A 13,175-nucleotide genomic window follows, 5' to 3' on the forward strand; every position below is an offset into this window, starting at 1 on the left:
GCAGATACACATTTTGTATCCACGCAGAGCTCTAAAAATCAGGCTCTTGGTGAGTATACTAAAATGTTTTAAATCCATGGTATAATCCATCTTTGCTAGATTAACAAAAATAAATTCTATATTGTGATAGTTTTCATAGATGCATAATGTTAGTGCACACACATTGTGAATAGTTTTAGATATACAGATAAAAACAAAGTTGGGTATTGTCATTACCTCTGTTTCACAGATAGAGGGAAACTGAGTGACAAAAGTTGTAACTTCAGTTAACATGGCAGAACTAGAACCCAGCTGTCTTAAATTCTGTATCCTATTCACAGGACCACACTGCTTCTAACATGTTAAAATGTGCAAACCAGGACAGAAAGTTGGAAGCACTGCTGTTGAAAGACCGGTCTTGTCTTTAGGTAGCTTGACTGAGGATATGTTGTTCCTAAGTGCTGTTGTCTAGCAGTGATTGAACTGTGCTGCTTGCCGTGGGTTGGTGATCTGGTGGAATGCCAGGTTTTTTCCTTGTCTAAGCTTTCATCTAAAGCGGGTCAGCAACCTTTCAGAAGTGGTGTGCCGAGTCTTCATTTATTCACTGTAATTTAAGGTTTCATGTGCCAGTAATACCTTTTAAAGTTTTTAGAAGGTCTCTTTCTATAAGTCTATAATATAAAACTAAACTATTGCTGTATGTAAAGTAAATACGTTTTTTAAAATGTTTAAGAAGCTTAATTTAAAATTAAATTAAAATGCAGAGCCACCCTGACCGGTGGCCAGGACCCGGGCAGTGTGAGTGCCACTGAAAATCGGCTCACAAGCTGCCTTTGGCACGCATGCCATAGGTTGCCTACCCCTGATCTAAAGTGTGCTTCTCTAACATGAAAGGCCTTGTTTCACACTCTTTTTTTGTACTGCTGTAAGTTACTTTTTCACACTGGCACAGTGTGTTTGTAGTTTACTCCTGGGGGAACTCTGCACCAAAAAATAAAAAATTCTGCGCACAATATTTTAAAATTCTGCATATTTTCTGTCAAAATAATGCAATATAATCAAGCTGGTTTAAATAAAATACCAAAATAATTAAAACTACAATACAATGGATGGAGAATGGTAGTGGGGAGCATTGGAGGAAATCACCAATCCCCCTCTTATAGTAATGTAGCTAGTATTGACCCTTTAAGTCTAGTTATTAGTCAACAGATATATGCAGCCATATGGTCAGTGTTGCATCATAGGCAAATGAAGAGCAAGTGAGGGCTGGGGACTCAAACTCATAATTTATACTGGCTACTGGCCATCTCCTAAAAGGTCAGTAGCAAACAGTTCATGGAGCACATTTTGATAGGAAATTTTTTCATTCAAAAAATGTAGACCAGTTCTAATCACTAAAGCACCATAAGCATTTATAAGGTTATACTGTCCTTTACAATAAGACTCCTTTACACCACTCTGTCAATGTAAAGGAGCCTTAAAATTTTTACACCATGAATTCCCCAAGGAGTATAAAACAGAAGAACAATGGGAACAATTCACCAAGCAGGCAGGTTGCTACATTCTGCTCTGCCTGAGGGAACAGAGCCTGTCCCACACCTGCCTCTTCAGAAAAACCCCAAAGCCCTTCCCCTCCACACTGAGCGTGCCGCAATAGCAAGCGAGAGGGACTGTGTGTGTCTCTCTCTCACGCATGACTGCCCAGCCCCCCTCTTGCCCCTGGTGGTGATTTACGTTTCTACCAGCTGCTCTGGGTGCCCAAACTGACCAGGGAAGGGGCACATAACTGCTCTTGTGGCTTCCCCGTCAGAAGTCATTTTTCTGCAGGGAAGCAAAGAAATCTGTGGGGGGCCATGAATTCTGTGCATGCACAGTGACGCAGCATTCCCCCAGGAGTAGTAGTTGGATAGCAACACTGGTGTAAAAAACAGTGTAGAAAAGGCCCAATTTACAAAAAGGCACTTACTGCAGTTTTAAAATACAACTTTGTTTTTTCATTATATGGATCTAGAGACAGTGAAGGAATGTCAACTAGAAATATGCTTTGTGGTACATTAGATGGTTAGATTACCGCATTTCAGCAAAATACTTAACTTCTGGATGACCAGTTATAAGATTAGAACCAAGGGACAATCAACTCTTTTCACATCCTTTCTTTAAAACTTATTCAACACCTTTATTTCTTATTTCCTTAAAACATTTATCTTAATCTAGTGTGATTCTAGATCATACAAAACTCACTGTTGGATTTTTTTTTTTTTTAAATGAACATTTTATGAAACCGTAAATCTCTTGACAGTCTCTGGTGAAATCTTATCTTCACACCAACTGACAAATGAGTTATGTTTCTGCCTCCCCTTTCCTTCCTCTATGGAAGCAATTATGAACAGAGATCCAAGTAACCTGACCACATTAATAGCAATAGTAACACAGCTAGGGAAATCAAACTATTGCTCGTGTAAAACCAAAAATCACTGTCAAAATCCTGCTTTTATAGAGGCTAGTGAACTTAATCATGTGAGGAGATCAGTTGGGCGAAACCAGAGTATAACTGGCACAAGTTCTGCTGCGTGGGAGAAGCAGAGAAGCTGCACGGTGATCTGGTGCTGGGTGTCATGAAACCAGGCTCTCTGGTGCTGCTCTTTGCAGGGAGTGTAGATTGGGGGCAGAGCCATTGAGTCTCTAGACAACATGTATTAATTAGTGGCATGAATTTGCTGGCCACAAACCTTGTTGGGTTGGAGGGAGAGTAAATGGTGGCGGCTATAGCAGTGTGTAGGTTACAGGAGGGGCTACAGAGTGGCTGTGTGGGGTTCTTGTTTTCTGATGCCACATAGTTCGAAAGGTTGTAATTCTCCATCATTATACTTGGACTTAGGATAGGAGATTTGGATTTCACCTTAAACAAACGTAGATGTATATATTTGTATATGTACATAGAAATTTTAATGCGTTATAAGCATATATTTTGAATTTTGCATTCTTTTTACGAGAACGAAGGAAATAATTCCATATGTACTGTATCTGAATTTTCAATTCTTTCTAGTATTTTCCTTTTCTTACTCAGAACTTCTAAAGCTCTGTGGTATTTATTAGCCTTCTGGTTTTGGAATGAATAAGTCCCTTTTGAGCCTGCAAACAGTGGATCAAAACTTTCAAATTTGGATGTTCAAAATTTTCTGGCTCCTGAATAAAAATGGCCTAACTCTTAAGTGTTGCTGAGCATGTGCTGCTTCCAAAAGGATCTTACAGTTGAAATTTCAGTCAGGACTAGGAGAACTTTTGCAAGTATAGCTATAATGGTATACTATACCAGAAAAGCACTCCTAGTGTGGATGCAGATTATACCAGCAAACCTTCACTTTAGCTCTATAGCTCGTTCCAAGACACCCTGCTCCTGTACCCCAGTGAAACAACTAGTATAGGTTTTCCCAGGGTCTGCGCTTTGCTGGCACAGCTATTTTGGTCAGAGATCATACCTTGTCACACTGCTGACCAGCATAGCTGTAGTTATCTGTGAAGTAAGTAGTGTAGACCTGGCCTTCAACGTTTAAGTGTAGATTTAGAAACTGACCTACATTGCGAAGTACCTGGATTGCTTACATCAGGGGTAGTCCATTATTTTTGATCAAAGTATATATTTCCTGTTCAAGGTATAGTTAAGTTCCAAAGTCCAGAGAAACATTTTTCACACTGCAGAAACAATAAGTAAATACAAAGATTTTGCGGATCCTGGTGGTCCGGCTTTGGCCCGCGGTCCGCCTACTGACTACCCTTGGCTTACATGATAATACAGGTACAAGCCTATCAACATAAGGGCCAAAGCAAAAGCTTTCACTCCCTAATGTAATTTAAATTAACAAGTATGCAGCTAGTGCACAAAGGACTTTTGTGTATGTATACTACGTAATGCTCTGTAAGTAATAAGTTGGGGGGACATACTCTTTTCAGGTAGTTCAAGATTCGGGCATGAAGGCATCTGCCTGATTTGGAGGATTACACTTCATTTCCTTCCACTCCAGAAAAACTGTGATTCATTTAGAACAGTTGTTCACATTACAATGAAATTAAATATATATCACAATTATTATGAGGTGAGGAAAAACGACTTCATTTGTTCTTGGTTACTCAGTCTCCAGTAAATCTCACATGTAAGCGGAGGAGCGGGAGCAGAAATAGAAATGAATAAAAAGGGAAGTTTAAGCTGCTTTGAGGACCAACAATCACCAGCTCCTGTGTTCAGGTGCTTTATAGGGTTTACGTGAGAGATTTAACAATCCTATTGAGACACAGTGAGGCTCATGATGTGCTTTGGAAATACTTTCAGCAGTTTTCAGTATTGTAGGAACACTGGCACTGAACTCAAGGGTGCGGTAGCTTACAGAAAAAAGAAACCTTTTATTGTGATTGCATTTATTTAGATATTTAAGTCAAGCATGTTAGTCTAAATGTCTTAACCGTTCAGCAGCTGACAGAAGGGCATTGAGCATGTCCATTGAGCAAGGAGAGTCATGAAGACCCACTTATTTGCAACACATCTGATGACCCTGTGTCTGGAGCATTTGAGCTTTGCCCACAGGTGCCGTACTGTTGGATCTGTCACAAGATAGGCATTGGCTGTTTGAAGCTTGTTCTTGGACCTAGTATGCTATCTGGAGGTGACACTGAGGTTGTTTTAAAGGAATTGTTCAAACAGAGTGCCTTGAACTAAGACAGTAGACTGGTGGAATAGACACAGCTTTAAACTGGAGTAGTTGTGGTGTGTCTTGCACCATAAGGCTTGTTGCCTGATATCAGAAAGTGTAATGTTGGACTGGCAGCTAGGTCAAGTTGGTTGGTCTCATGGTACCAGTTATTTCGCATAGTTAGAATCCTGGTCAGATAAAAAAATTTGTGTCTGTATCTGTTCCGTGATCCGCAAAAATGGTCTGCAAATATCTGCATCCGTGGATATCTCTTCTCCAGAGAGCTCCTGCCCCGCCATATCTCCATCCTCGCTCCGGGCAAGGAGCTACAATCCTGGGCCCTTGTGTGTAGTGCTGCCCTCCAAGTGGGGAACTCAAACACACCTGCGCAGCTGCTGCAGCTCTAACACACACAGACCCAGTCAGGACAGATGGCAGCAACCACTACGCTCCTCACAGTGCTCGCTGTTGCCGCTCACTAGTTAAAGTACAACACCACCTCTTTCAGAAAGGCAATTCATTCACTATGCAGTAGCAAACAGTTGTGTTCCTTTCTGGGAGTTGTAATTTACCACCTCCTGTCTGAGCAAGCTGGGGACTACAATTCCCAGAAGGCCAGGCGGCCTATTGCCATATATTGCAGCCCACTGCTGTGTGATCAGAGAGCGGAGCTGGAGCCTGAGGGCTGGGTGCCAGCTGCTCTGTTTGGGTGAGTGTGTGCTGTGGTCAGAGCTCCGTCCCCGCCTCCTCTATCTCACATCTGCTCACCTCCTGGGCCCCTCACACCTTCTGCTGTTGGGGCCAGAGCATTTGCCTTGCCCCCATTCTGTCTGTTACAGCGTCACCCTAATTTCTATGGGGAGATCGCTAGAGCCCTGCACAGGCCGTGCTTTGGAGCAATTCAACTCGTCATAATCTGTAGTTCCTGAGAATTTGAAATATTTTCATAGAACACATGTATTTGATGGTTTAAATTGTAATATAGATGTCTATATTAAGCATTCTTTTGTTTTTAATGTTGCCGTGTAAAATTTTGTTCTTGTCTATTAATGCCTCTCATTTCTCTTCTAGTTCCTTCGGATATGTGCTGATCTCTTTCGCCTGGTTCCTTTTCTAGTCTTCATTGTTGTTCCATTCATGGAGTTTCTGCTTCCAGTGGCCCTTAAGCTGTTCCCTGGCATGCTTCCTTCAACGTTTGAGACAAAATCTAAGAAGGTAACCACAGCGTAGATTTGGAATCAGTCAAATATGTAACAAGAACTAAACTATACTTGAAATTTTAACTTGCTCCTTGTTGAAACTTCATAAGCGAAAGCCATGTTTTGTTTCTTGATAGCAGGGTGCTAACGTTTTCCTGGGTTACAAATTGCTAACTGTTTAACAAAACAGTTTTAATAGTTTATTCCTATTTAACCTAGCTGGGATATTGTTAGCATCCTCCTAGCCAGAATCATATTTTAAAAGTTCTAGCATAGTTCTAGTGAAAGTGTGCTCAGTGCCTTAGACAGTGGATTCGGTTTTAGGAATTTACAAAACTTTTTGTTATGTCAGAAGTTGATAAAATTGTATTCCCAGACAAACCTCATTTAAAGATATAGGTAAGCTTGAGAGTAAATACCAGTAAAATAAGGGTGAAAATTCTTATGTTGTTTTTTTAATAACTATCCATTAAAGAGCCAGGAAATCAAAATTAAAATTGAACTTGTAAGAAAATGCAGCCTTCAGCTGTATTGAATTTCATAGTTAAAGGCCACCTCCTCTTCTGCATACCTCCAGGATGCTGAAGGAAAGATGTGGATCTTTCCTTTTTTTTTCTTTTTTCTTTTTTCAGGGTGTGGGAGAAATTTTTTTTTTTTATTTATTTTTTTTAAATGGAAAGAGTTGCAATACTAAGGAGTTGTGGCTCTTACCTAAGTAACATATGCAGAGGAGAATAGGTTGGCTTGTTCCACTGAATAAAACCCTCGGTTTATTAAATTCAGACTGAATTATGCACACAACTTACATAGCACTAACATTACATAAAATCGATAGATTTTAAGGCCAGAAAGGGATCTTTGTGATCTAGTCTGACCTCCTGTATAATCCAGGTCACAGGACTTCCATGAACTAATTCCTGTTTCAGGCCTAACAGCTGTAGATATACTTGAGTTCAACTTTTAGAAAAACATCCAATCTTGATTTAAAAATTTCCAGTGATTGAGAATCCACCCCTTGGTAGATTGTTCCAGTGGTTAATTAACCTCACTATTTTAAAAAAAAAAAAAAAAAAAAAAAAAAAAAAAGCCACTTATTTCTAGCTGGAATGTCTAGCTTCAATTTCTAGCAGTTGGATCTTGCTCTACCTTTTTCTGCTAGACTGAAGAGCCCTCTATCAGATTTCTGTTCTCCACGTAGGTACTTATACATTATGATGAAGTCACTTCTTAACCATCTCTTTGATACGCTAAATAGATTGAGCATTGTAAGTCTCTTGCTGTAAGGTATGTCTTCTAGTCCTGTAATCATTCTCCTAGCTCTCCAACATCCTTCTTGAATTGTGGACACCAGAACTGGACACAGTGTTCCTGTTCCATTAGTGCCAAATACAGAGGTAAAATAACTTCCCTACTCAATTTTCACCAGTTTTTACAAGCAAAGATCACATTAGCCCTTTTGGCCACAGCGTTGCAGTGGGAACTTAGTGTTCAGCTGATTTATCTGTGACCCTCAAGTCTCTTTGAGACCAGCATAGTCTTTTACATCCTGTAAATATAACCTGTATTCTTTGTTCATAGATGTAGTCCTTACATTTAACCATATTAAAATTCTTATTGATTACTTGCGCTCAGCTACCAAGTGATGCAGATACGTCTGTGTCAGTGATTTATCCTCTTTATTATTTACCATTCCCTCAATCTTTGTGTCATCTGCAGACTTTATCAGTAATTTTGTTTTCTTCTAAATCATTGATAAAAATATTAAATATCATAGGGCCAAAAAGATCCCTTGGGATCCCACTTGAAACTCACCTGCCCAGTGATTCCCTGTTTACAGTTACATTTGGAGACCTGTCTGTTAGCCAGTTTTAATCCATTTAATGTGTGCCATGTTAACATTTTGATTAAGAAGCTAGAACAATAAAAAGTTATGTAGTACAAAGTCAAATGCCTTACGGAAGTCTAAGTATATTACATCAACACTAGTAGTTTCAAAGAAAGATACCAAGTTAGTTTAACATTCACATTTTCCATCAACCCATGTTGATTGGTATAATATTACAGGACTCTTACTAATAAAAAAATTAAAGTATTAACAATTCCAGTATTTTGCCTGGGGTTGCTGAGAGGCCTATAATTACTGGGGTAATCTTTTATCCCTTTAAAAATAGCAGAACATTCACTTTTTTTTTTTTTTTTTTTTTAAGTTCTCTGGAACTTCCCCAGTTTTCCAAGATTTGTTAAACATCAACTTTAATAGTCCAGAGTGCTCCTTGGCTAGCTCTTTTAAAATACTTGGATGCAAGTTTTATGGACCTGTTTATTTAAAAACACTTTTTAGTAGCTTCTGTTTAACATTCCCCCCCCCTTAGTTACTGTTGGAATGGAAAGTATTTATTCTTACAATGATGATTTAAAAAAAACAAAACAAAACATGGAGACATACCTATCTCATAGAACTGGAAGGGACCTTGAAAGGTCATTGAGTCCAGCCCCCTGCCTTCACTAGCAGGACCAAGTACTGATTTTTGCCCCTGATCCCTAAGTGTCCCCCTCAAGGATTGAACTCACAACCCTGGATTTAGCAGGCCAATGCTCAAACCACTGAGCTATCATTCCCCCCTCTATTATCTGGCTTTTTCCCAACTACAGAACAGAAATATTTATTAATCACTTCTGCCTTTTCTGCATCATTATTGGAAAATCTACCACTTTCATTTAGTAATGAACCAATACTGTTGTTAGGGCTCTTTTTTTTTTTTTTTTCTCTCTGATACACTTAAACAAAACCCCCACAACAAAGACCCCCAGGTGGCAGCCCCCTATCCCACCCCCACCCACCCCTTCCCCCCCAGTTGTCCTTAACTCTGTTAGTCATAGATTTATTTGTGGTCTTTTGCTTCCCTTATCTATTTCCTAAATTTTTTAGCTTCTCATTTATATTGATTGATATGAACTTTTCCTTTATTCCATTTGTTTTATTTTTATATCTGTATATTGTACTTTCCCACTTAGCTACGCTGGGTTTTTTAATCATTGTAGCCTTCTTTCTCAGTTGGGAGATTGCAGCCTTTGGGGCTTCTAGTAAAAAGTTTTGAAATTCCAATTATCATTCACATTTTTTTGTTAAAATTTTCTCCCAGTTGATCTGACTCATAATTTTCAGCTTTGTGAAATTGTTGCTTTGAAAGTGCCAAGTATACATTTTACTGGTTGGTTCTTTACATTTGTTATGTGCAAACAGAATAATCAAGTCAGGAGCACTTTTTCCTAAGCAACCACTAACTTTTAGTTCTGTGATCAATTCCTCTTTATCTGTCAAGATGAGGTCTAATATAAAATTCAAATTCCCCGGTGTTGGATGCAACCCTCTTTGAGTCATCTATAACTTTTAGAAATTTCAAGAACATTTTAGTATTGGCAGCATGAGACGTCCAGTTTGTTACTCAGATTGAAGAGCCCCTGGATAACATAAATGCTTAAGGAGCTGGTCATCCTGTTCGCTACTGTAATTTGGTGGTCTGTGGCAGACATCAACTAGTACTCCATCTTGTGATTGTCTGTTAGACCATCGATCCATAACATTCAAGATAATTTACTTCCTAGTTAGTGACTCAGAAACAGGTAATGCCATTTTTGACAGAGTGCCACTCTTTTCCCCCCCCCCCCTTTTGTCTAGTCAGTCCTTCCTAAACAGGTTATAGATGGAAAATAAATGGCAACTGATCAAATGCTGTGGTGTAATGACATATAACATACTCTGGTATTGGAAAAACCTATGGAGCCTCATCCAGAGAAAGGTTTACAAGTGAGGGGAAGGGAATCTTGGTGGGTATAATTCTGGAAAGGACATCTTAAAGCAAACATGCTCTTGTTTTTTATAGGAGGAGAGATTGAAGAAAGAATTGAGAGTGAAACTTGAAGTGGCAAAATTTCTTCAAGACACTATTGAGGAGATAGCCTTAAAAAATAAAGCAGCCAAAGGAAATGTTACTAAAGATTTTTCTATCTTCTTTCAAAAGGTAAAAATATAACCTTGTACTCTGTTCACATAAAAAGTAAATATCAAGCTATTTTTATTTTACTAAGCAATAGATAGTGGTGAAGAAGAAAACTAAGCTTGTGGCATAATCTGTTGCTACTTATACCATGGTCACCTATCTTTACTCATTATGTTGGGCTTAAGTGAATAGTGTGTGACGTATGCTGAACAAAAGGTGCGCAGAAGTTTTGCTCTTTCAATTACAATTTATTGTGCTGAGATCTCACTTTGGTATTCCAGGTGGCACTTTCACTTTATCCAATGCATTTCCGTTTTAATTCTCAAAAACAACATATCTCCTCTACCTTATCGTTTATTTCCTGTGTTAATGAAGCTGATTCTAATGTTGAATGCGTAGTAGCTTCCATTTTACTATACACAGTGGCTAGCACTGGGACATGGAGTATGAAAAGTGAGAGAAAAATGTAAATTCTGTTCTAGTCAACTGGCTAGAAATTACGTAATTGTAGCCAGATAAACTTTTAAAGTTTGAGGTAGCAGAGAAATCAGTGCAGACCTACTGGCTTTTGCCAGCCTATTTAGTTGTAGTCTAGGCTAGAAAAGGTATGCCAGCATATAGCTATATGCTGGCATAAGTGCCTTTGCTAATATAGCTTACGCTGGTTCCCTGAATGAAATAAGCTATGCTAGCAAAAGCATTTTTTTTGCCAGCATAACTGCCTACTTGGGGTCTTGCTGGTGTAGAAATGTTGTAAAAAATGACACCCCTAACTGATATAGTAATTACTGTACAGACAAAAGAACTGGCCTTTAGAGTACACTCTTTTAGAGCAAATGGTCTGGTTCTACACTGCCTGAGCCATTGGGTTTACTAATATATGCAGCATTTATTTATTTCTGTTTTGGCAGTGCTCAGAGACCCCAAGCAGGCATTAGGGCCCCTTTGTGTTTGGCACTCTTCAAACAAATAACACAAAACCAGCCCCTGCCCCAAAGAGTTCACAATCTAGTTAATATGCAACGGATGAATAAACAGACAAATGACAGGCAGGATAGTGGGATAACAGTAGAGACAGCTGTGATTACGTAACTTAATCATCACACTGGAAAGGAAGGATGATTCAGTAAATGTGGTAAAGCCTGGGACTTGGGAGATTGGAGTTCAGTTCCCTGCTCTTCTGACCAAGACTTCCTCTGTGACCTTGGATAAGGCATTAAATCTGTCTGCCTCAATTCCCCATGGGTAAAATGATACTTCCTTACCTCACATGGGTGCCGTGAGGATAAATACATTAGAGATTGTGAGACACTCAAATACTACGGTGATGGAGCCATCTGAGTACCTTAACTAATGATGTCAGTAGTCACTCGCCTACCCAGTGCCAGGCAGTAGCGACTTAGTCTTTTACACTATAAAACTACTGTATAAGCACTATCCTTGCAACACCCATGCGTTAGGGAAGAATTCCTGCTTTGCATGTCAGGGTGCAGGCGGGATACAAGACTCGGAAAGGTTAAGTGACTTAAGTCCCTGCAAAAGATTGAGTGCAGAGCTGCAATTAGAACTCTGGAGTTCCTGGTTTCCATCCCCGAGTTCTATATGCTAGACCACACTGCCTCCGTGATTTAAGGAAACACATGCACTTTTATCTAACAGATCTTATCATTTTCATGTACATTATTGATTTATAGGAGGATTAATGGGGGGAAGGGGGGCATTATTAAACAGCATTATTAAAGTAATTTAATGAGGTGCTAGTAAAAGAGAAACACATAGCAAAGATATTTTAGATCCGTTCTATATATTTTAAACTTAAAAATACTTTTCTCTTCTGGTTGGTATTCCAATTAAAATTAATAACACAATATCTTGCTCATGTACACACCTCTGTACTAATGGAACACTCAGGTTGTGATGGGAAGCAGAGGTACGGAACTTGCATTTTTAAGGATAAAACATGCTATATATCGTCTGGCACTACTTGGTTTGTTTCTGATACGCCACATCATACTAAAGGGACGTTGTCTGATCAAATTTGCCCTAAAATTTAAAGCTTTACAAAACCTAATGTCAGTAGAAATGTTTCTGTGATTTTAAAAAAAGGGGGTGGGAACTGTCTTGAATTAACATTCCCCTTAATGTTTGCAACCTGCAAGAGACTGCCTAGAAATGGAATATAAACAAAAGTGAAACTGACTTTTTTCCATTATCCCGTCTCAGAGAAATGCAAAAAGTTAAGTATAGGGTTTTTTTTTTTTTTTTTTTTTTTTAATTCTTTTGGTTCTAATGGTCTCTGTAGCCTAGGATATTTCATCCACTCCTTTCACCTAGTAATGTTTTGAGCCCTGGCTGAAAATGAAAGACTAAACCTGTAGGTGTAAAAGATGGGGGGGGTGGAGGGGAGCTCCCACCAGTGAAGTCTAGGGGCTGCATTCTGAGAAACTTCAGCTCCTCTGTCATGCTAACTTTGGTTGGGGGTATATGTGCATGCAGCAATTTCTTCTGGGATTCTGACCCTAGACCTTGCTTGGGTGCTCCATGGTCCATAGCCTCTGGGTAGTAGGTTTATGTTAAATTTGTAGATCCTTTAGCTGCAAGAAGAGAGGAGCGTTGCCTTTTTTCCTTGCCTTTCTCAACCAGAGCCCCTTGACTGGTGCAAGGGTGACAGTCTGATACTCTTTCCTTCTGCCAGAGCATTCTGACTCTCATAAGGCAGGGTGAGGGATCAGGAAGGGAAAAAAATGGAGGACAGAGCAAAAGGACTGCTACTTCTTTGAGTAGTATCCCTATGGATGCTCCACTGTAGCTGCAGCAGCGCCTCCTGCGCCTGGGATCGGAGATCTTCAGTAGCAGTGCTTATTGGGCTGCACATGTGCTCCTCCCTTTCTCACTCCATGGGCGACATCTATATATATTCTATCCGGTCCAACCGCTTTTGGTCTGGGCCAGAATCCAGAGCAGAGCCCTCCTACCTCAACCTTTAGAGACTCTCCTTAACTTACCTTACATTAGTAGTGATTAGTCGTTTTCTGTTAATTCCTCCCCAACCCCCCTCAAATAAAATCTTCTAGTTACTCTGCCCTTCCCATTACCTTATGCTTTCCCTGTTTCCTGCCCTCCCCGATTGGGAGCTCTCCCCCTCGGGACTATGCTGGGATCCCCCAGGTACAAGAGGTGCCTCTCTTGTCAAGAGGCCTTTCCCATGAGTGACAGTCACTCACAGTGCATCCGCTGCCTCAATGAGGTCCACATCGCATAGAAGTGTACCCACTGCACCAGCTTGACCACCTGGGCCCAAAAGGACTATG

General features: G+C 39.8%; 1 protein-coding gene across 3 annotated transcripts in view; it reads left to right on the plus strand.

Moving 5' to 3' along the window:
* The window catches only part of LETM1 (leucine zipper and EF-hand containing transmembrane protein 1), a 62,230-nt gene that overhangs the window by 17,651 nt on the left and 31,404 nt on the right, over positions 1–13,175 (plus strand). For all 3 annotated transcript variants that reach the window (XM_065404916.1, XM_065404917.1, XM_065404918.1), the window contains 2 exons: positions 5,736–5,879; positions 9,748–9,885. In XM_065404916.1, the coding sequence (XP_065260988.1) occupies positions 5,736–5,879; positions 9,748–9,885 (282 nt within the window). The remainder of the gene's footprint in view (positions 1–5,735; positions 5,880–9,747; positions 9,886–13,175) is intronic.

This window comes from Emys orbicularis, chromosome 5 (assembly GCF_028017835.1).
Source record: "Emys orbicularis isolate rEmyOrb1 chromosome 5, rEmyOrb1.hap1, whole genome shotgun sequence".
In the NCBI taxonomy this organism is placed as follows: Eukaryota; Metazoa; Chordata; order Testudines; family Emydidae; genus Emys; species Emys orbicularis.